The sequence below is a fragment of the Triticum dicoccoides genome, chromosome 1B, assembly GCF_002162155.2.
Source record: "Triticum dicoccoides isolate Atlit2015 ecotype Zavitan chromosome 1B, WEW_v2.0, whole genome shotgun sequence".
Lineage (NCBI taxonomy): Eukaryota > Viridiplantae > Streptophyta > Magnoliopsida > Poales > Poaceae > Triticum > Triticum dicoccoides.
In genome coordinates this window covers 618,691,710-618,714,023 of record NC_041381.1, presented here as the reverse complement: position 1 = coordinate 618,714,023, position 22,314 = coordinate 618,691,710, and the positions used below count along the sequence as shown (strand labels likewise).

The following is a 22,314-nucleotide window of genomic DNA, read 5'->3' as shown; positions in this document are numbered from 1 at the left end:
CTGGGCGCAGAAGGGATGAGCCCCCGAGGCGGCGGAGCCCAGGAGCTCTGCCACCCGCTCCAGTAGCACGTCGCGACCGCCCTCCAGCAGCCTGCATCGTAGTAGTTCTCGGGCCACCGTGAGTGCGGACCTTAAATTCGCATGTTCCCGTCGAGTGTACGGCGTTGTTGCTGCGGCGTGGCTTGAAGCCCTTGCTGTTGACCGCACCTGCCGCGGCGTGAGAGCAGGTGATGCCTAGCCGCGTCGCCCGCGGCCCGCAGTGCCCTGCGGAGCGCGGGCTGCCTGGGACACAAGGTTGAGGTCGCCCTGGGCGGGCGGCTCGGTGCGGGTGGGCCAGGCCGCCCAGGGGTCGAGGTTGCCCGTCGGGTCACCGGACATGATGATGACGACGCGACGGAACGCGGGGCGGTGGGAGAAGGATTCCGGCGCACCCCTACCTGGCGCGCCAAATGTCGGATTTCGGGTTCCGGCAGACCCTTGAGGTTCGAACTCTGGGGTGCACACGGAGATCACCCCCCCCTACCGGCTCACGTCTCGTCGCCTCGCAAAGGATCTAGGCTACACGAAGAACAACACAAGGGACGCAAGATTTATACTGGTTCAGGCCACCATTGTGGTGTAATACCCTACTCCAATGTGTGGTGTGTGGATTGCCTGAGGGGCTGATGATGAACAATACAAAGGAAGAACTGCCTCGCGAGGGGAGGAGTTCTTGAGTCGGTGGTTCTGGCTAAGGTTCGATTGGTCGATCCCCCTTCTCCCTGCCTTGAGAGCGGCTAGTCCTATTTATAGAGCAAGGCCCTGGTCCTCTTCTCAAATATTGAGCGGGAAGGGCGCCAACAATTGGCCAATTTGAAGGGGAACATCTAGTACACTTATCCTGACCAAAGTTGGTCCTCGCCTGCCAAAGGCTCTAACGATGACGCCTTCCTGGGCTCCACGATGACCTCCATCCAGCCGTTTTGTTGGTCTTGATCTTGTTGCACCGAAACGGTAACCTTTGCCTGATGCTTTGGCCTGTGTTTGCCCCCTTTGCACCGAAGGGGAAACAAGGACACTGCCCAGGCCGGCGCCCGCCTGGCGCCCGCCTGGCTTCGGTCGTCATGGCTTGCGTCACGGGCAACTCGTGAGGTACCCCACCTTGATCTTTCCGCCTCCTCGCGAGCCAGCCTGACGAGGCTGCGCCTGAGGAAGCTTCCTGTCATCCGTCCCGCGAGGCTTGGCCCCTCGCGAGGGTCTTGAGCTTGTGTTGACGAAGATGGGTCGTACTGGGCCACTTCTTGAGCCACGCTGCAAGCCACAGGCAGGCAAGTCTGGGTATCCCCATTCACAGAACGCCGACAGAAATGACATTTGTGATGCTCTGGACAAAGAGAATAAAATCAATGCTCTAAAATGTCTATTTCCAAAACCTTTTGTAGAGCCAATTGTGTTTTCCTTTTTGTCTGCAACCATCTCCGAGGACTTGTCTCCATGAAATTTTGAACGCTCCTAACATCTTTGGCGGCAAAGAAAATAAATCAGAATTTTATTTATTTATCTTTTTTTTAGAAACCAGAATTTTATTTATATGTTCTTAAATTTGACTATTCCTGAGGGAGCATACCGGCATGTTTCATTCATCATACATACAATTAAGCAATACAAAGTCAGGAACTGCCAGGTTAACTTAGGTGCAGCACTGGAACGATAATAATTGTCCTCATTCAACTCGACCCACAATAATTCACTACATTTACAACCTAGATAAAACTCCGCCTATGTTGTCTCAACATAGCCGGTCCCAAGCCCGGGTAAAGGAGGAGGGTTGTGATAAGCTTGGCGAGCCAACGTAAAAACTCAGCCACTCTTATGGAGATGAAACCCAAAAGATTTTCGTTGGGGCGTAACCCTCTCAGCGACGCGCCACATCGGAACCCGGGTGTGGTGGAAAATGGGTAAGGGCCGGGCCGTCACCCCCCAAGTGGTGCGCCGTATCTTGATCCGGATACGGTGGCAAGTGAGCGAGGATCGGGTCGTCGCATCCTTAGTGGCGCGCTACATCAGCGCCCAGATGTAGTGGAAAATGAGAAAGGGTCTTCGCATTTGACTCGACGAGTGCGAAGGGTAAGGAAGCTAGCCGAGCCTAGGAGGATTCGCTTAGGTAGCTGGAATGTAGGGTCTCTGATAGGGAAGCTTCGGGAGCTAGTTGATGCAGCAGTGAGGAGAGGTGTTGATATCCTTTGCGTCCAAGAAACCAAATGGAGAGGACAGAAGGCGAAAGAGGTGGAGGATACCGGCTTGAAGCTGTGGTACACGGGGACGGCTGCAAACAGAAATGGCGTAGGCATCTTGATCAACAAGAGCCTCAAGTATGGAGTGGTAGACGTCAGGAGACGTGGGGACCGGATTATCCTGGTCAAGCTGGTAGCTGAGGACTTGGTTCTCAATGTTATCAGCGCATATGCCCCGCAAGTAGGCCACAATGAGAACACCAAGAGGGAGTTCTGGGAAGGCTTGGAAGACATGGTTAGGAGTGTACCGATTGGTGAGAATCTCTTCATAGGAGGAGACCTCAATGGCCACGTGGGTACATCTAACACAGGTTTTGAAGGGGCGCATGGGGGCTTTGGCTATGGCATCAGGAATCAAGAAGGAGAAGATGTCTTAAGCTTTGCTCTAGCCTACAACATGATTGTAGCTAACACCCTCTTTAGAAAGAGAGAATCACATCTGGTGACTTTTAGTAGTGGCCAACACTCTAGCCAGATTGATTTCATCCTCTCGAGAAGAGAAGATAGGCCTGCGTGCCTAGACTGTAAGGTGATACCTGGGGAGAGTGTTGTACCCTAGCATAAGCTGGTGGTTGATGACTTCCGCTTTCGGATTCGTGTCCAGCGGGATAAGCGTGCCAAGGTCGCTAGAACGAAGTGGTGAAAGCTCAAGGGGGAGGTAGCTCAGGTGTTCAAGGAGAGGGTATTTAAGGAGGGCCCTTGGGAGGAGGAGGGGATGCGGACAATGTGTGGATGAAGATGGCGACTTGCATTCGTAAGGTGGCCTCGGAGGAGTTTGGAGTGTCCAGGGGAAGGAGAAGCGAAGATAAGGATACCTGGTGGTGGAATGATGATGTCCAGAAGGCGCTTAAAGAGAAGAAAGATTGCTTCAGACGCCTATACCTGGATAGGAGTGCAGACAACATAGAGAAGTACAAGATGGCGAAGAAGGCCGCAAAGCGAGCTGTTGGTGAAGCAAGGGGTCGGGCATATGAGGACCTCTACCAACGGTTAGGCACGAAGGAAGGTGAAAGGGACATCTATAAGATGGCTAAGATCCGGGAGAGGAAGACGAGGGATATTGGCCAAGTCAAATGCATCAAGGACGGAGCAGGCCAACTCTTGGTGAAGGACGAAGAGATTAAGCATAGATGGCGGGAGTACTTCGACAAGCTGTTCAATGGGGAGAATGAGAGTTCTACCATTGAACTGAATGACTCCTTTGATGAGACCAGCATGCGTTTTGTGCGGCGCATCCAGGAGTCTGAGGTGAAGGAGGCTTTAAAAAGGATGAAAAGAGGCAAGGCGATGGGCCCTGATTGTATCCCCATTGAGGTGTGGAAAGGTCTCGGGGACATAGCGATAGTATGGCTAACCAAACTTTTCAACCTCATTTTTCGGGCAAACAAGATGCCAGAAGAATGGAGACGGAGTATATTAGTACCAATCTTCAAGAACAAGGGGGATGTTCAGAGTTGTACTAATTACCGTGGAATTAAGCTGATGAGCCATACAATGAAGCTATGGGAGAGAGTCATTGAGCACCGCTTAAGAAGAATGACAAGCGTGACCAAAAATCAGTTTGGTTTCATGCCTGGGAGGTCGACCATGGAAGCCATTTTCTTGGTACGACAACTTATGGAGAGATATAGGGAGCATAAGAAGGACTTGCATATGGTGTTCATTGACTTGGAGAAGGCCTATGATAAGATACCGCGGAATGTCATGTGGTGGGCCTTGGAGAAACACAAAGTCCCAGCAAAGTACATTACCCTCATCAAGGACATGTACAATAATGTTGTGACAAGTGTTCGAACAAGTGATGTCGACACCGATGACTTCCCGATTAAGATAGGACTGCATCAGGGGTCAGCTTTGAGCCCTTATCTTTTTGCATTGGTGATGGATGAGGTCACAAGGGGTATACAAGGAGATATCCCATGGTGTATGCTCTTTGCGGATGATGTGGTGCTAGTTGACGATAGTCGGACGGGGGTAAATAGGAAGTTAGATTTATGGAGACAAACCTTGGAATCGAAAGGGTTTAGGCTTAGTAGAACTAAAACCGAGTACATGATGTGCGGTTTCAGTACTACTAGCTGTGAGGAGGAGGAGGTTAGCCTTGATGGCCAGGTGGTACCTCGGAAGGACACCTTTCGGTATTTGGGGTCAATGTTGCAGGAGGATGGGGGTATTGATGAAGATGTGAACCATCGAATCAAAACCGGATGGATGAAGTGGCACCAAGCTTCTGGCATTCTCTGTGACAAGAGAGTGCCACAAAAGCTAAAAGGCAAGTTCTACAGGACGGCGGTTCGACCCGCAATGTTGTATGGCGCGGAGTGTTGGCCGACTAAAAGGCGACATGTTCAACACTTAGGTGTGGCGGAGATGCGTATGTTGAGATGGATGTGTGGCCACACGAGGAAGGATCGAGTCCGGAATGATGATATACGAGATAGAGTTGGGGTAGCACCAATTGAGGAGAAGCTTGTCCAACATTGTTTGAGATGGTTTGGGCATATTCAGTGCAGGCCTCCAAAAGCTCCAGTGCATAGCGGACGGCTAAAGCGTGCAGAGAATGTCAAGAGAGGGCGGGGTCGACCGATTTTGACACGGGAAGAGTCCGTTAAAAGAGACCTGGAGGATTGGAGTATCGACAAAGAGCTAGCTATGGACAGGGGTGCGTGGAAGCTTGCTATCCATGTGCCAGAGCCATGAGTTGGTTGCGAGATCTTATGGGTTTCACCTCTAGCCTACCCCAACTTGTTTGGGACTAAAGGCTTTGTTGTTGTTGTTGTTGTACAACCTAGATAACAATCTGGATCGTGTTTGCCAGTACGGGAAGACTTCTCAATCAGAATTTTACCGAGCACACAAAAATAGCAAGATGTTTGAACTCATAGCTAACCTAACACTAGAGACTGTAAGACTGTTGCCACCAAAAACGTGGTAACATTCAGCTGCCACCCTATCCTTTCCTATCCTTCGTAGAACCACTAGACACACATGTTGCTGCAAGCACTCAACACATCAGGATAACCGACAAATCTGTCTGAGTGGCAATCACGCACGACTTAAAACAGTCCGAAGAAACGATGTCGCTCCTGGCTTCTGCTGCTGCTTCGTCCAGATCCTGCTGGAGTCACTGATATCCTGTCCGCATTGGCGAGCGCCCACCTGTTGAAATCCGGCGAGGACAGTAACTGCTGCATACCTTTTCTTGTCTCTTCTTTGGTGAATGCTTCGTATTCCTCTTTCGTAAACTTTCTCCTCTCTGGGGTAGTGTGGTAGGTCGAATAGTAGCTGTCCCTATCAAGAACTTGTGACGATGTTTTCTTCTGTGAGCCTGGACAAGTAAAATCAAGTGGTATGCTGAGACAACAATAGTGAACTTGGAGAATCGTGCGACGGAAGGATGGCAAACCTGAAAGAGGTGAATTTCTTCTTGGCGTATGTTTCAGGTATTCACCATGAAGCTTGCTGAACCCATCTTTGTGAGCTCCATTCGTGTTGGAATACCCTCCCAAATCTTCATAGCGGGAGAGGCCACGTGTGATTCCCTTGGAAAGTCCACTGCATAAAGATATTCATTCAGTCCCTTTTTCTTTTCAAGAGAAGATATATTCATTTAAGTTAGTTGTGATTTTCCAGGAGATGCAAATAGTTCTTGTCGTGACAACTGACAAGAATGTTTATCAAACAGAAAAGGACCACTTTCAAACCTGACCTATTAAACCATTTAAATTGCAACCTCAAACTATTGATACTATCCACTTTATCCCTCAGGTCAATTCATTAGTGATATTGGGTGGCATGGTCAACATCCCTGCCACATCGTTCCCATGATCATTAAAATTTCACTCCGTATCCAATTTCTACCGCTTCTTTCTTCCGTTCCTAGCATTTCTTTTTGTGGAAGTAGTTTTATCTGAATGGTGTAGTTTTTTTTTTTGTAAGTAAATCCCAATTGCTTCTGTTAATACTGTGTTGGCCATGTCTAGAACCAGGAGCTTGCTAGCTTGCTCCTGTCTGATACCACCACACTGAGTTACATAAACCAGCTGGTTCACCCGAAAGACTAGAACCATGAGCATAGGTGGGCAATATACTTCAAATGTGTGCTCTTATAACAACAATGAATTACATACCTAGAGATACTAATATTAACAATTAACACTATTGATGAGCAGGAGTATACCACTATACCAGCTTCTGCTTAGCGATATTACATAGTTTTTAAACCATGAATAACAAAAGGCTGTAAGCCTGTAATTAGCAAGTTCCTATTCAACTTTAGATAATAGAAAGGGGCATATACAATAATAATAATAGGATATACATCATAATTCATACCTTGATAAATGGCGCATAAATCTTGACATCCCTTCGATCCTTGAAACTGTCTTGATGATTATGCAAAAGACTAAAGCTGCAAATGCAAGGAGATAGTCCAGAGAACTCTACAGGAATCAAAGATGCAAAACTGCCAGTTAGTGAAGTGATAACCGGTAGAATAGTCAGCAAACAGCCGTCGTTACAAAAAAATACCTGGAGGATCAAGACAGCAGAAACAATCAAGATAGCCCACTCGACGAAATACGCCACGCCAGCATCAACAGATCCTTCTTCCGTTAGAACAAGTTTACGGACACCCCAGAAACCAAACCAGGCTCCAGCTAGGATGACGCAAACGAGAAGGAATATACCCAGCTGCAAATGTATTTTACATGTTATTATGTCAAATTGTCAATGGAGCAATGATAGTAATGAAACTCGAACAGAATAATGATGTTAAAACATTAATAATGCTTATATGGTAGTACAACTTAAAAGACTAGTATAACAATGCAAAAACATTAACAATCCCTTTCTAGGGCAATATAGTAGAACCTGGCTATTAGACAACAGGAACTCAAAAAGACAAGCATTCGTAACATATTAAGAAGAATCTGTAATTCAGTAATACAGCTTATACTTCATAGTGATCTATCAAGACAAAACAGAGAAAATATAAGCCTCAAGAATGTCAAAGTCATGGGGCAATTTAAACTGTTATGCCTTAAATAAGTGGCAATGTAAATGTAGGTGGAAATTAAACGAGCACAATGAACCATAGATGACATTATTCCTGGATGGAGAACTTACATACAGGATTATGCATGTCTTCGGCGATTCCCATTTCCACAAGAATTGCACGCAGCAGTCCCGACAAATAGTGCAGAAAATATGTTGTCATGCCAACCTGTTGTTTTTTGAAATCATCATGATGTCCAAGAGTGTGAAAATGAAATTAGAAAAGAAAACTTTCTTAATGGTCAAATGAATACTCACAACTGAAGAGTATGCAAAAATAGCAAGCGAACTCTTTCTGCCAGTAGGCAAAAGCTTCATTCCCTGAAAGAAGATATACCAAAAAGAGGCAGGTAGTGAGAAATAAAATAATATCTCGGAAAGTGACTGCCTAACCAAGTAGCAGACAAAAAGACTTTACAAACCAAGCATGACTTCTGGGAAATTAGGCATCATAAACAGCACAAAGCGTGTGAATACATTCAGGAAAAACAAATGAAGAGGGAAAGGATAGGAGGGAGATAATATCCACCGAGCTGAAGGAAAGCACATGTTCTTGCAGGATTATGTCCAATAGTGCCGAATATGCTACTCTAATTATCATAGCCCAACTGGTATCGTGAAGTAGAGAATAAGAGAACTTCACTCAATCATTATGAAAACTGACTCTCCAGTTATCAGATTAAGTGGCGCTCCACAGAGAACAGGGTAGAGAGGAAGAGCTTACCTGAAAGAGTATAATCAGCACCACAAGGAAAATGCCGATCGTCATGGCCCCGCCATAGTAGAACACCAGTGACTGACTAAGCGTGTGGGCCAGAGCCATCAGCACCATCCCCAACACCAGGAACACCACCCTATGGAGCAAGAACTCTGCAGAGACAAACACAAAAGCACCAGTTCCCAAATCAACATCTCGCGAAACAGTTGCCGTCAATGTGCACATACAACAAGCAAAACCACGGAAATGCGAGAAGAAAGAGAACCACGCACCTTCCTCCGTGGACACCACAACGGATCTCGAAGGGTCCGCGGGCATCCGAAAGTCGAGGATCCGGCGGTCGTACGGCGAGAGGGACTGCGCCCAGAGGCCGCTCTTGGGCACCTTGTGCCACTGCGACGCGGCACACTTGCACGGACCAATCGTGGCATTCCTGCGGACACCACCACCAAGAAATCAGGCCGAGATGTTCGAGCAAGCACAAAAAAAGAAAAGGTAGGGTTTCGGTTCGGGATTTTCGCTTACCGGTGGAAGCAGAGCTCGAGGGCGTCGGGGCGGGAGGCGTTGGCGCGGAGCCGCAGGGCGTGGAAGAAGCGGGACGGGTCGCGGAAGCGGGAGGCGCGGCCGCGGAGGTGGACGCGCGTGCAGAAGGGCCCCCGGCCGTCCCCGGCGAGGGGTTCCGCCGGCGGGAGGCGGAGGGTGGCCGCCGGGTGCGAGGCGACTGCGAGGCGGTTAGGGTTAGGGTTTAGGGGGATTTGGGGAGGGGGGTGCGAGGCGTAGAGCTTACCTGTTATCTCGGCGGCGGCGGCGGCGGGGATGGAGAGGGCGCTGGCGGTGCTTCCGAGCAGGACGGCGAGTAGGAGGAAGAGGAGGGGGAGGCGGCGCGGCGGCGGCGGCGGCGGCATGGCGTCGGCGGTGAGGTGGTGGATTTGGGGATTTTCTTTGGGAAGCGAGGCGGGAGAAATCGAGTAGGGGAGGAGCGTGTGTGTTGGAATTTTTTTTATTTATTTATTTTTTTTTTAAACGCGTGTGTGTTGGCTTCGAAACAACGCTGTCCGTGGGAGTCGGCAAGTCTGTCCGTTGATTTTTTTTTTAAAAAAAAATTTTACTTTTTTTGCCTTCTCTCGTAAGTCACCTCCTCTCCTTGGAACGCTGCTTCTGGAAGGAGAGAGCAGAGCAGCAGCTTACGGGAGAAGCCATCAAAAGAGAGATAGAGCGGAAATGCTTTTGGAGGCCGAGCACCGTGGAGGCCTCCAAATGTAAGATTCAAAATTTGTGAAAACTCATATTTTTTTACATTTTAAAAAAATTCTGAAAAAAATACATGAAGGCATAATGCACAAGTACGTAAATTTTTAGGATGAAATACATTGAAACGAGGGTTGTGCAAAAAAATCTGGGGCTTTTTAACACATGATACTATTTATTCTTCCAGATCATGAATTTATCTTTTTCATACAGGTTGCATTTCAGCATATTTCATCCTAATTCTACACACATACACCTCACATCCTTGTTTACTTGTAAGACAATCAGTTTGTTTTTAACAAAAAATTCGAGTTTTTTGAATTTTTCAAAAGGTCGGCCTTCGTCAAAACGCCATACTCGAGATAGAGCAATTATATTTGGGCTTGGCAAATCCGGTCCTCAAAACGTCAACGGACGCGCGCTGGCACGATCGTTGCCTGTGCCGGACGGCCCCTCAAAAGTTTTGCTAGACAGTTACACTTTTCATATCAAAACCTTAAAATCCATGCACGTCGATCATATAGCATAAATTCATCACAATTGAATAATGCAACGGAGCAAAAATAAATCGCAATTCAAGAATTCGGACATGCTAAACGTCCAGGGCACGGTTGACCATTTGGCTTTGAAACAATGTTGTCAGTGCTGAGTCGGTAGGTGACTGATTCTCATAAAACGTAGGCAACCAGGACCCGGTCTTCTTCTTCTTCTTCTTTTTTTCTTTGCTTTCCCTCATAAGTCACCTCCTTCTGGAGCGAGGAACTTGTGCTTCTAGAATGGGGGGAGGGAAGCGGCTTATGGAAGAAATCAACAGAAGAAATGGATCTATGGCCGGTGTCGCAAGCACGCTGTGTGGTGTTGCACGAGCGGTGGCCGAGTGAATGCTGCAAGCCGAATAGGGGCGCGATGCTCGGAGGTTAGGGCACCTCATGCTGCGGCCATAAGGGAGTGCTCGTCAGTGCTACAATCGCATACTCATCGACATTGCAACCGAGGGATGTGGTTATGTGAGCAGCAATGTGCTAGGGGAGAGGGGGGCTCATCACAAGCCCGAGCCACTCATGCGAGGCTGCTGGCGTTGTTTGACAGCAAACACCAGGCACTGCTGCAATGGGGAGCGTTGTTGCATGGCCAGCACCACAGCTGCTGCAATGGGGACGTAGGCAAAACGGCACCCCCGATGAACAGAGTATGCAAGCCGATCACACAAGGATGTGTTGCTGCAACGAGAGGAGAAAGACATCATGCTGCATCGACCGATCCAATGGACTCACAAACAAGCTGTCCCAATATTATCACTCGCACCTATGCAGCGCTATCTATATCTGATGAATCACTCGCAACAGAGGACATTAGAAACCTGAAGATGACGGACAAAGGAACGAGCAATTTATAGCCTACAAAATTCTGACAAGCGACAACCGTCGGATTTACAAAGTCGACAGACACAGGGATGAATGGTCCACATACAGCAGAGTTATTTGCTTCAACATAAGTATCCGCGCAGAAATATATGGTGATAGGAAAAATTAAACTTGACAGGCGACGGTACCGGTGAAGGTGGTACTTGAGACGGTACAGCAATCTCACTTCCCACCAAGGGTTGGGAACTGGTTCTGGTCCTGAATTGCCGGGGCAGGCGGTGGGCCGTGATAACCCCCACCACCAAATCCACCTCTGAAGCCTCCGCGGTCTCCACGGCCCCTGCCGCCACGGCCACGGCCTCCATAGAACCTTTCTCCTTCAGCAGGCTTCAGGAACTCATTGATGCTCACAGACTACACCCATCAGAAAACAATCCCCAGTTAGTAATTGTTATCTAGCAGGAAGACCAAAGTGCAGGTACAAAACTGGGCGCGCTAAGCACGAAAGGTAATTGCTGTTTTAACAACAGGACAGGGGAATAACAGATGAATCCAAGACAGGCAACTAACATGTCCAGAAAGGCCTACAATTTAGCACTTCAGTAACTAAGGGTGTGTACAATGGTTCTCTTCTATCTCAGGAGTACCACATAGGAATGATAAATGATGAGGTGGAGGAGAGAGAAACAAGATTAAGAGATGATCTCTTAGCATAATACCTCCAACCACATATTCAAGAAATCTGGTCACTAGAGATTATGCTAAGAGATAACCCTTTGTGCATCATTTTTTATTGTCATATCTAAATTACATGGTGGCTTACGATAAGACTAACTTTATCAACCACTGTACATGCCCTAAGTGGTTATTGACAATATGTAGCATGATGTCTAGAAAGACGCAAAGTGAGAATCAGGAAAGTTATTGCAAGATTGCACCAGCATCACAACATTACTGTTAGTATTTAGGCACCTTGACAAAAAAGGTACAAATATTTCTAAATAATGCAAGGGATGTAATGTCAGACCTTCTTAGCACGCTCTTCACGTTCAGCATTCTCTTTCTTCTTCAAAGCCTCCTTATCAGCACCCTAAGGAAATACATAAAAAAAATCAGTCACGTGTCTCCACTGAGTTAAGAGGCATGGAGTACAAGGCATAATGGGTTAACTTACCAGTTTGATGAAAACTTCATCATTTCCTTTCTTGGTGGAAAGTAGTTGCATAGCCTGCAGATCCTTATCGATTTCAACCTTCCTCTCTTCAGACTTCTTCAAAGCAGCAAGTGCTTTCCTCTTCTCCTCCATTACTTTCTCAAATTCATCAAGAGTCATCTCCTAAGATCATCAAACATCTCATTCAAATGATTGCAACAAATATAGGTATACTCTTCCTTCTTTAGAAACAAGCAAATGCATACAGCATGACCGCAACAGATATATGATATAATAATACAAAAAGGAAATGTTTAAATACAATGAGAATGGCTGCATAAATCATGTCTGAAAAGAGCTATTGTGTGGAGTTGCCTGATAAACTGTACATGTGTGTAATAAACTAATAATCACTCAGCCACCACGAACACTAACAGAAGAAAGAGCCATAATCAACATTAATTTGAGATTCAGACAACGGTATTGCATATCATGACCAGACTGACAAACTACTGTAAATAATTATCTGTTAGTCTATGAATATCGAAAGCAAGGTGATGAAATTAGCAAGTCCTTCCAAAACAGATATTGTACATGATCAGGAAGTGAGCAGAGCAAAAGCCTACGGCAAACTGTTATTCTCACTTCTTTCAGTCCTCTTAAGTATATACCAAATGCAAGGCATATCAAATGGCAACTTCGGGGATGTTACGAGTCCAACCAAATCAGCATGCACTTGCGAACGCACTAATTGAATACTCAAAGAGAAATATTGCAAAAATCTCACTGGCTCACAGAAGACAATAAGATTACCAAGTTATCCCTATATTTAAAAATCCATAATAAAAGAATGAAAATTCCAAGCTATAAAACATGCAAGACATAATAGTGTATGAATTAAAGCAAATGCATGCTGCATAAGACTCGATATGACTGACAAACCATAAAGCAAAACAAAACAAAAACAATGGGGCAAGCTAAGTAAAATACCAAAGGATAACTATGAGCGATAACGTAAAAGTAGCAAGCCAAAACCCACACTTCTGTTCAAGTTGAGAAGAGAACTAAATGTGCATGTTATTATGCCTTAGAAATATAACTAGAACTAGACTTAGAAATATAACTATAACTAGACAACTTAATCAAAAAATTATCATTCATAAGGACCACAGCGTGAAGGAAGCATACATTATCCTCTTCCTTTTCTTCCTCCACAACTGCAGCGCCATCTTTGGTGGCCTTGTTCTCATCTGCCTGTGGTGCATCCTCCGGTGCGCCCTGCTTCTCAGGTGCAGGGGCCTTCTCATCCTGCTTCAGGGCCTCAGTTTCCCTGGTGACCAAAACAACAACACAGGTTACCTCCCATTTCACCACTCTGCATATAAATAGCCTACATCATAGAGCAGTAGAGCAGATATCTTACTGGGCAACAATTTCATCAGAGGTAGTTCCCCAGTTCCCACGGCCAGCACCCTCGCGTTTTATCTCATACCCACGGCCTGTGCCGCTTTGGCGCTCATAGTTCCTTCGAGGTGGCCTCTCAGAATCATCACCAAACTCACCATCACGATACCCACCACGACGGCCACCCCCCTGGTAGGGTTGCCTAGGGGCCCTCTCTCTATCCTGGGCGCCTTCCTCACCTCCAGTTCTGGCACCATAACCTCCCCTGTATCCATTTGTGTCTTCACTGCCGTAGTCGCGATTCTGACCATACCCTCCTCGTCCACCTCTGCCTGAGCCACGTTCACCGCGCCCATATCCTCCACGGGAGGGTGGACCACCACCACGAGACTCATTAGCTGAAACACATACACAGAACAGGAGTTAAACCCCCACAAAAAAATAGTCTTTCACGGCAGCAATGTCTAAAACTGAATCAAAATCCCCAACTTCACAGCGATTCTTTATCAGAATGAATTTTTTGTACGATTTCAGACACTAGCAACTAGACTATCCCATAGCAGTAAGCAGTTGACCGAAGGCCACGCTTTCCACCGAAAAAAATAAATAATCCCCGCAAACCCTAAACCCCAGATCCAGCATCTCCGCAACTCGCTACTAAACCCGGACCCTGGACTTACCAGCCTGACCAGGAGGAGGCGGCTTGGTGGGCAGATTGGCGACTGTCTTCGCGCCGCCCTTCCCGGCGGCGGCCGGCGCGGCGGCCTTCTTGGCCTCGGCCTTCTGCGCCAGGGCGGCCGCCTTGGCCAGGAGCTGCGTGGGGTCGTCGCCCTCGTCGTCGCCGAGGAGGTCGAAGGGGTTCACGGTCGCCATGGACGGCGGAAAAAGTCGGGTCACTCTGCGCTCGCTCGCCGGGATTTGTGTGTGGGGTGACCGGGGAACTGACCCTCCACGCTACCAGTCTCTCCTGCCGGACTTCTGCATCGCCATCGCTCGGCCCGGGGAGGATTCGCGCGAGTCTAAGGCTCAGACGGCGGCGGCGGCGGCGGCGGCAGGGGGATGGGGACGGAGCAGGTGGGGGGAAAGAGGAGGAATGTGTGTGGGGAGTCGAAGAAACCCTAGCCGCACTATCCCGGACTACTACTAGTGCCGCGAGTCCCTATCCCCTCGCTGTCGTCTTGCCGGCCGAAATGACCGCCGTGCCCTCGCGCCGATGGGCTGTTTAGCTGGAGGCGGCCCGGGGATTTGGGGTGATTACGGGATTTCACGGGTCGGGTAGGGCCCTCGGCGCTCGTGGGGGCGCTGGGCCGTGGGATTCCGATCGAGCGGCTGGGATCGCCCCGCGGGGGTTCGCCTGTCGGCGTTGCGGTATTCCTCGTGCTGACCGCTCACTCGCGACTCGCGAATCGTGGCTTTAATCTAATTTTTAATTGAAAAATAATCCCTGTTGATGTACAGGGTTCTAGCCGAGTGGGTTGAAACATAGAAATATGAATTTTGATGAATTTTAAATTTTGCAAATGGAGGCCGAGCTCCAAAGCAATTTTCGGTTCTAGGCACTAAAACATCCCGCATTTGATTACATAAGGTTTATATAGAAGCCGGGGCTAGCTCTTCCACAGTAAGGGCACAGAGGTGAGGCTAGCTCTTCTCAGCCTCATCAGTTTGGCATGAGAAATAATTTTTTTATTCTGCCTTTAAGCGCTCATCAACTTCCTCTAACTGGGTTCCATTTTCAGATAGTTGAAGCAATTTAGGAATCGTCGGTGCGAAGCTGAAGCTTTTGAATTCTGGACGTGGGCTACCGCTCAAAAGTAACAATAACTGAAATGAATTGTATGATGTTTACATGATGCTACTAGGTAAGATTGAAACAGTAACTCAAATGAACTGTATGCAGTTTGTAGGAGATAGATTATTTGTTCAGCATGTTCGGAACTGAGTCTATTTGTCATCTGAAACTGCAATTATCACAATGTTTGGCAAGAGGGATGTTGCAAGTTCATCGGCGACAACACAGGGTTCGCGCTCGGGAACGATGGCGTCTTGCACCGATACATTGGCTGAAGTACCAGTAATGGCCGCTGCTATCTAAACCCTTTTTTATACGTAATGATCCATATGTCGTGTTTCGTGAATGTTATAATACAGTTCCAGAAGGCTGATATACTTTTGGTTGCATGCTTGAAGATATAGACATCTACATGGTGAGTCAATTGGTCCTATATATTTGAAACTTTTAGCTACCTTTGAATAGAACCTACAGTTTTGGGTTTTTTCTTGACTACCTCAGTGCAGTTTTCTATATATTGTGTTCTGACTGGCCACTGAATACCAAGAGCGACTACCCAGCGAGGTTAAAAACTTCTCGTCCAAATTCTGAAAGTGCAGACGCTATTTGCGACATGTGAGCACTTCACTCCATCTAATACATCAAACGGAAGGTGAATATCACCTCTCTTCGATTTCTTTCATCATGAATAGAGATATGCATATTGTGATACCTTTTATTGTTTGTGTTGCTTGAATAAGAATTGCATTGTTCTTGTTTTTAACTTTTAACCGGTGGTATGCTTGTAGACCAGCGGGAAATTTTAGTTTGTCCTTTGGAAATCTACATGATGGATAATCTGTTCAGAAATGTGTGCCATTGCGAAATGCTGAGGAAAGTAGTACAATAACACATTTTACATGCCACCCGAAATCTTGTAGTATTTCTTTTGTTTTACCATGTTCTGGTATCAACCACTAACGGAAGTAGTACAATACACAAATTTGGCTTCCATCCATTCTTCTTCTTACTATATATTCTACAAGTTAGGTCCTGCTTAACTTTGGAATGCCTTTGTACAGACATTATTTTTAGGCATTTAAAATCAATTTGGGCCATCCACCTATATAATATGTCCTATAAGTTGCTCCAGCAGGTAGATGTCCTAAAAACAACACAACATGCTTGTTTTTAGGTTATGTTATGTATAGGCTGATGCATGATCACGATTTAGGAATAAGTAGTGTTGAGTTAAAATGGTTGGAATACCTCATTGATAGGAGGTTGTTTCATGTTCTGTACAACTTATTCCGGTAGTTTTACTCTTTAACATGGATAGTCAGAATTTAGGATCAAAGTGGTTGATGCTTCCTGTAGTTTATAGTGTTTACTTTCTCTTCTCATTGCCGGATGGAGGAAAAAAGGCTGGTTCTTTGCATCTATTTTCTCTAATGGTTAATGGAATTGCAGGTGGTGCAGACTATTTGGAGGGATAAAATTCTAATCATGGCTAAAAATTGTTCCAGAATAATTTATTTTCCATGCCATTTTATGTCTGAAAAAAATGTGAGGCTTCTTCCACAATGTTAGTAATAAGTAATGAAGCCTAGGAGGTACTTACCAACTGATTTTCATGAATTGAACTTGGATGAAGGGAAAGGGCCTAAGTAAGTACTTATTTCTTGAGTGTGAAAATTCTCATGACTATATTATAACACATGGCCAGTATGATCTACATAGAATTGTTCTTTTATGGAACATATGTATGCGGGGTCTCATAGCTTTAAAAAATTATGCGACCATGGTATATATTCTATCAATTGTCATCCTCTAAATCTTTGTATGCATTCTACTACATTCAAATGCTCTAAGGTAAGTCGTAGGAAATACTGTCTTACTCTTACTGAAGAAAGTGCTCTGAATAATCAAGACAAAAAAAATTGATGCCTGGGATATACGACAAGTTAGACGATTGTTCCGGATAGTATCGAATAAGAATGTGGTACTATCACTTGAGTTGGAGTTCATATAGCTTTGACAAACAATTTTTGTAAAGCTATGTCAAGCATTTCTTAATGTAAGTACAATTCTACATGTGTTGTGTACCTAGTCTATAGTGAATTATTTCTACAGAAGGACATTTGGAAAATTCAGTCAATGTACAGTTTATGATTTATCAATGAATGAAATACTTGATTATAATTTAATAGATGTATAATTTCTTTGTGATTCTAATGTTCTTTCTGATTTGTATTAGTCGAGACTTAACTTTGCAATGCCCTATAGAGTTATAGTATGTTGTTTGTGGAGCACATGCTCGAGCTTAGTTAGACATGATAAAAATAACTTCACAAAAGGGCGAAGAAGTGAACCCCCTTCCCCCTCCGGATCGGAGCGACGCGGAGGGAAACCCTAGCTGATGGCCTTAGGGCCTTCCTCCTCCTTGCTTCTCCCCTCGCCGCCGCTGGCTCACGCTGACGGGCAAAGCCCGGTCACGGCGGCGGTGGCGGGGCCTATCTTCCCCCTCTCGATGGTGGCTGATGCGGGTCATTGTGGTCGGGCGGCGGCGCGGCGCTGGTAGAGAGTGTTGCGGGTGGCGGTGTCTGGGCCGTTGCCTGGCGGCGGCGTGATGGGCTCTATGGTGCTCTACGCGCATTGCGCCTGGAGCTATGGTGGCGGCCACAGTCGGACGGTGGCTGATGCGATGCGGTGGGGCGTCGTGCCTGGCCGTGTGGGCGGCGGGCCGACAACGGGTGTGGACTGGCTCCCAGAGCTTCTTGTTCGTCCTTGGAGCGCATCTGCAGACGGAGGCCTTCCCTGGAGCTTCTTCTTGTTGCGCTGGCCGGCGATGTCGGCGTCCTCTGATCGCTGGATCTGGCGGTCGGTGGGGTTGAGGGTCTGGTAGGGATGGATTGGGGAAACCCTTGGCCGATTGTTATGGCCACGATGCCGACGGTGCTCCGACGTCGTTCCTTCTTGAAGGCAGCATCGTGATCCTGCTCTTGCCCTCTAATTCCCGTCCTGGGTGAAAGCCCAGAGTCTCCAGATTGGGTCGTGATGACGCGTCGATGTCGTTTTCTTCTTGAAGAAACCACCTTGGGACGACGGAGTGGTGGTCGAAGCTCCGACGCGGTTTGTGGTATGCCGGTTATCTCCAATGGTGCTCCCGTTCGGCTACTTGCGGTTGAAGTTGTTGCTTGCGCGCGACGGTGGCGAAGTTTCTATTATACTTGCTCAAATATCATGCGAATGAATCTAAAAACAACATTCCTGGTATTGTGCGAGAATTTCTTAAGCGCATCAAGTAGACATTAATTTGTTGTAGATTTTCAGTTGAATAATCACTCTATATTATACATATACATAGTTAAATTGCCTTTGTAAGTGAAGTGGACTTCAATTATTACCCAATTGTGTATGTGCTATCTTTTCTCTATATGTAAATTTTGACATGCATTATGTTTATAGAACTCTAGCAAAATATTTCAAAAGCCCGTGACAACACACGGGCATTCTACTAGTTATCATAAGTCGTAAAAAATGTGATGGGATTCTTTTTTTGATGTCCTCATGTCCCCCGAGATGAAACAAGAAAATCCAAATCTTAACTCTCACGGGATAGAACAATCTTATAGGAATACATATAAGTGTATAGCCAAATTTACTTGCCCACTAGATCATGTAACAGTATGCACAAACCTAAAGAAAGAAACATGTGCAACACATGCATGTATAAATAAATACCATAGCATCGACGATAAGGGGGAACTTACATCTATATGAAGTTTGTTCATTGCAATTTTTCTTCTTCCGTGTTGATGATCTTCTGGGCTTCGATGAACTTTCAAGAGTTTTGCGAGCCTTCACATTCTTTCTCGGGTTTCTGCGGAAAATCTCATGCTACGAGGAGAATTAGCTAAATACAAGCACCAAATATCTATAAATTGTTAGTTTATAAGAATCTCAAAAGTTTAATAATGTCAAAGCAATATATTGTTTGATAAAGCTGAAAATTCAAACATTTGGACACGTCTTTTTTGACTAATTACATAATATATTCACAATATACATAACTACAAACAACACGACATATTATGCAGAATTTTTTTGCACTTTTAAAGCTGACACATTTATGACGTTCAATTATCATGCTATGCTGGTCTAAGCAGCAAAATACGCAATATCGGTACAATGGAGACACCGCTCTTACATGAAGTTTTGTAGGCTGTTCAAAGATACCAACACACCAGTAAAGAAAAAGAATGGTGGTTAGTTCCAAGTACGTCTAATGAAGGTAGACCAAATGCATGCATATTTTAGAAAATGAGTTCCTTTTGTTATATTATTGAATTACATTACATTTGCATCGAAAAAGCTATGTTGTCCCTCATGTAGAGAAGAAAGTATGTTTAATTCTGGTGTCCACACAATGAAAAGAAAAGCAACATTATTTGTTATTCCAACCTATGATGGATATACTTTTTGGCAGAATGGTTTGATACATAATAATTTTGCATATCAATATAGTCGAGGTACACACACATTTGTATGATGGGAGGGCAATCCCAAAATACATGGTTGCAAAAAACCGAATCAAGGATAGTCATTTGGATATGGCACATGGAAAACATATGAAAACTACATCAGTCATACATGAATCTTCCATGAATAAATGAACATGTGAAACTAGAATGATAACGTAAATTCCTACAGAATGAGAAGTAGAAGAATGCATTCCATAAGAATCCGAAAGCATCAACCCTATGACCCGACTTCAATAAAATATGGATCAAATGATCATAATCATATACAAAATGTATATATTAGAAATTAAGCCGGCCTAACTTCACTATAGATTTCAAGAATAACACAAAAAGCAAATTGCATGAAAACAATGTCAAAAAGATTTTCGATCCGCAACTTTTAGGATATACCTTATTATTTACACATGAAATGATGTGTGCATGAAGTATATATTCACATTTTAAACAGTATAATATCAAATAGGTCAACAATGCATCTTCTTCTAAGGCAAGTGAAGTCTTTAAAATGAAAACATTACATTGAGATGAGATATTGGTAGAAGACCATGACTGGGGTAAGAGATAATGTTGGTGTGTTACCATATCAGCAGACTTCTCAAAATTGTACACTTCATGCATGCTTGCCCTCTGAACAAGTGCATGTTTTTTAACTTCCCCGGTATTAATGTAGTGAGTTGCATAATTCAATGACTTGAATACTTTGTGGCTAACAGGATCCGTGAAGTACTGCATCATTAATCATGATCAAAAATTGGAAAATATTTCAACAAAGAATGAATGAAGGGTTTTATTTTTAATTTCATATACAGAGTCTTTCCTTATTCTTTCCTCTGATTTTTTGTGTACGACCTCTTTTACCCATCCTTGTGGCAGCCCATGTGGGTTGAACTCCACTGTTGCTAGAATCTACAAAGTAAGGCATCAAAGCTTTGGGAAGTCAATTCATCATAGACATAAATAATTACTTATGTAGAGATAGTAAGAAATGCACATTATCTTGAGAGTTTGTGTCACATTGTCCATCTGTATCACATTTGAATATTTTCTTTTCCTTATTATAGAGTAGTACATCCTCTTTACAAAATACCCGTACTTCCAATGGCGGGAAAACATAAAACTGCAAATAATAATAATACAATCAAATCAAAATTATTTACAAAAGTGATTAAATTATCATCTTGCCATTTCTAGTTAGTATTTTTCTAGGGCGCGTGAAGGGGATAAAAACTACCTTGTACATCTTATCCATCTTTTCCCCCTGCTCTGACCTCTACCAGCCATCCATCTGGAAGCCATTCATGTGCCTATGCATATAATGATAGAATGATATAGATAATGGATATAAAAAAATATACAATAGCCTCGTCATAGTAAGAAAACATACATGAGGCGTGCTACAAGCAACACGATCATTAGATTCAATGTAGCGTTCCTCAATCTCGAAGAAAAGGTAGTCCATGACCTCTTCCTTCAACCTGAACTTGACCCCCGTGATTGGAGATATGAAATACTAAAAGGAAACAAAAGTAAAGGGAAAAATAATCACATATCTCTAGTAGACAAACCTACAAAATCTAGAAAAAACATACAAACTTGTATAAAGAATGAACATGTGTTGGATCTATCTAATAACATGTATTTGTGCATATGTTTGGTAGTACACATCATACCTGGTAGAGGGTGCCATTACCATCATGTCTAACCTCCATGATCCAGCCATCTGGGAGCCAATCTGATGGCTGCTCCATGCCATCTTCCAACTTCTCCTTAAGATCCTCCAGTAGTGTCACTTCCAAGCCATTTGATATTGAGTCTTCCATCCTAAAACCCTCAAACTCAAGACCTTCTCTTTCAAACCCTCACCTTGTTTTCTTAGATCTAAAAGAGCATGAGAACAAGAGTGTTGGCAAATCTGGGAGTGGCTAGAAATCTAAAGTATTTGGTGGTAGGAATTCGCCGCCGCCGCCGCGACTCGATTAGGGCTAGAGAGCACACCAATCACCCACAATTACTCTGTTCGCTTCCTTTTATAGACCGATCTTATTTCCCTCCCTGGCTTGGGCCAGCAGCTGTGCTAAATGGGCTGCTTGGGCCAGTTAACCACAAGAATAACTGCCCTTAGGAAGCCGTAGGGATGGGCATGCTCAAGCTAATTCTATGGCTATCCAATGGACAAAGATGGCCATGACATGTGATCTGACGGCTAAAAATGATAAATGCATGAGACGGTTAGGAGAGTGCCCAGCTTTATTGTTCTAAATGTGCAGGACCATTGTTGCAAATCATGTGAACAACATCGAGTGACATGTTATGATAGATAGTACAGTAGACAACTCATATAATGGGGTGGTTGGAGTATTCGAATTTGGATTTTAGACTGGGGGGAGTTTGTAAAAATTAGAACAATGTGGAGAAGAAAAACGAGCTATAAAACGTCAAGGAAAAAAAGGTCAAATTCCTTACCAAAAGTGAAAGATTTGTTTCCACTTGTTAAATAATGAGATGGAGTGTAGATTTGTTTTCTGAATCAGATGGAGCATAACTCGTGTTCATATTTTATTCATAAAATGTACCCCCTTTATTGTGTATGTTCATTACTAGAAAAATAAATGTTTGTATGGATGTGCATATCATATTGAATTTCATTAATTCTTATGGCCAAAGAATTACATTTTACAATGTTGATGGGATCTCACGGGTACAGAAAGTTGCGGCGGCGGAAAAGTGTTTTCATGGATGCCCCTGTTGGTTTGGGGATATATGAGAATATATAGGCAAAAGAAT

General features: G+C 44.9%; 2 protein-coding genes across 3 annotated transcripts; both read right to left on the bottom strand.

The window, feature by feature from the left end:
- Positions 1-1,688: 1,688 nt before the first annotated feature.
- LOC119349158 lies at positions 1,689-9,011 on the bottom strand. Of its 2 annotated transcripts, XR_005169261.1 has the most exons (11): positions 8,834-9,011; positions 8,572-8,767; positions 8,319-8,479; positions 8,053-8,198; positions 7,587-7,649; positions 7,405-7,497; positions 6,804-6,965; positions 6,609-6,715; positions 5,680-5,828; positions 5,062-5,601; positions 1,689-1,742 (listed from the first exon to the last, which is right to left on the bottom strand). XR_005169261.1 is itself a non-coding variant. In XM_037617167.1 (10 exons), exons 1-10 carry the CDS (start codon positions 8,949-8,951, stop codon positions 5,330-5,332), a joined length of 1,467 nt encoding a protein of 488 aa, XP_037473064.1. In that variant the 5' UTR covers positions 8,952-9,011; the 3' UTR covers positions 5,056-5,329. The 2 variants fall into 2 exon arrangements, 1 of the variants encoding a protein (XP_037473064.1); XM_037617167.1 differs by lacking the exon at positions 1,689-1,742 and having other exon boundaries at positions 5,056-5,601.
- Positions 9,012-10,661: 1,650 nt separating this feature from the next.
- LOC119349156 (RGG repeats nuclear RNA binding protein A-like) lies at positions 10,662-14,334 on the bottom strand. The gene is made up of 6 exons (XM_037617166.1): positions 13,896-14,334; positions 13,235-13,613; positions 13,000-13,141; positions 11,833-11,994; positions 11,686-11,748; positions 10,662-11,072 (listed from the first exon to the last, which is right to left on the bottom strand). Exons 1-6 carry the CDS (start codon positions 14,086-14,088, stop codon positions 10,881-10,883), a joined length of 1,131 nt encoding a protein of 376 aa, XP_037473063.1. The 5' UTR covers positions 14,089-14,334; the 3' UTR covers positions 10,662-10,880.
- Positions 14,335-22,314: the final 7,980 nt, after the last annotated feature.

Bases quoted from the DNA above. Each gene is read 5' to 3' on its own strand.
- LOC119349158 (XM_037617167.1), bottom strand. From the start codon at position 8,951: ATGCCGCCGCCGCCGCCGCCGCGCCGCCTCCCCCTCCTCTTCCTCCTA. The intron at 6,716-6,803 runs GTATTTTTTTGT...TGATTCCTGTAG, and splicing joins CTGCTGTCTTGATCCTCCAG to AGTTCTCTGGACTATCTCCT. The intron at 5,829-6,608 runs GTATGAATTATG...ATCTTTATGCAG, and splicing joins TTTATGCGCCATTTATCAAG to TGGACTTTCCAAGGGAATCA.
- LOC119349156 (XM_037617166.1), bottom strand. From the start codon at position 14,088: ATGGCGACCGTGAACCCCTTCGACCTCCTCGGCGACGACGAGGGCGAC. The intron at 13,142-13,234 runs GTAAGATATCTG...TTTGGTCACCAG, and splicing joins TCTGATGAAATTGTTGCCCA to GGAAACTGAGGCCCTGAAGC. The intron at 11,995-12,999 runs GTATGCTTCCTT...TGATGATCTTAG, and splicing joins AAGAAAAGGAAGAGGATAAT to GAGATGACTCTTGATGAATT.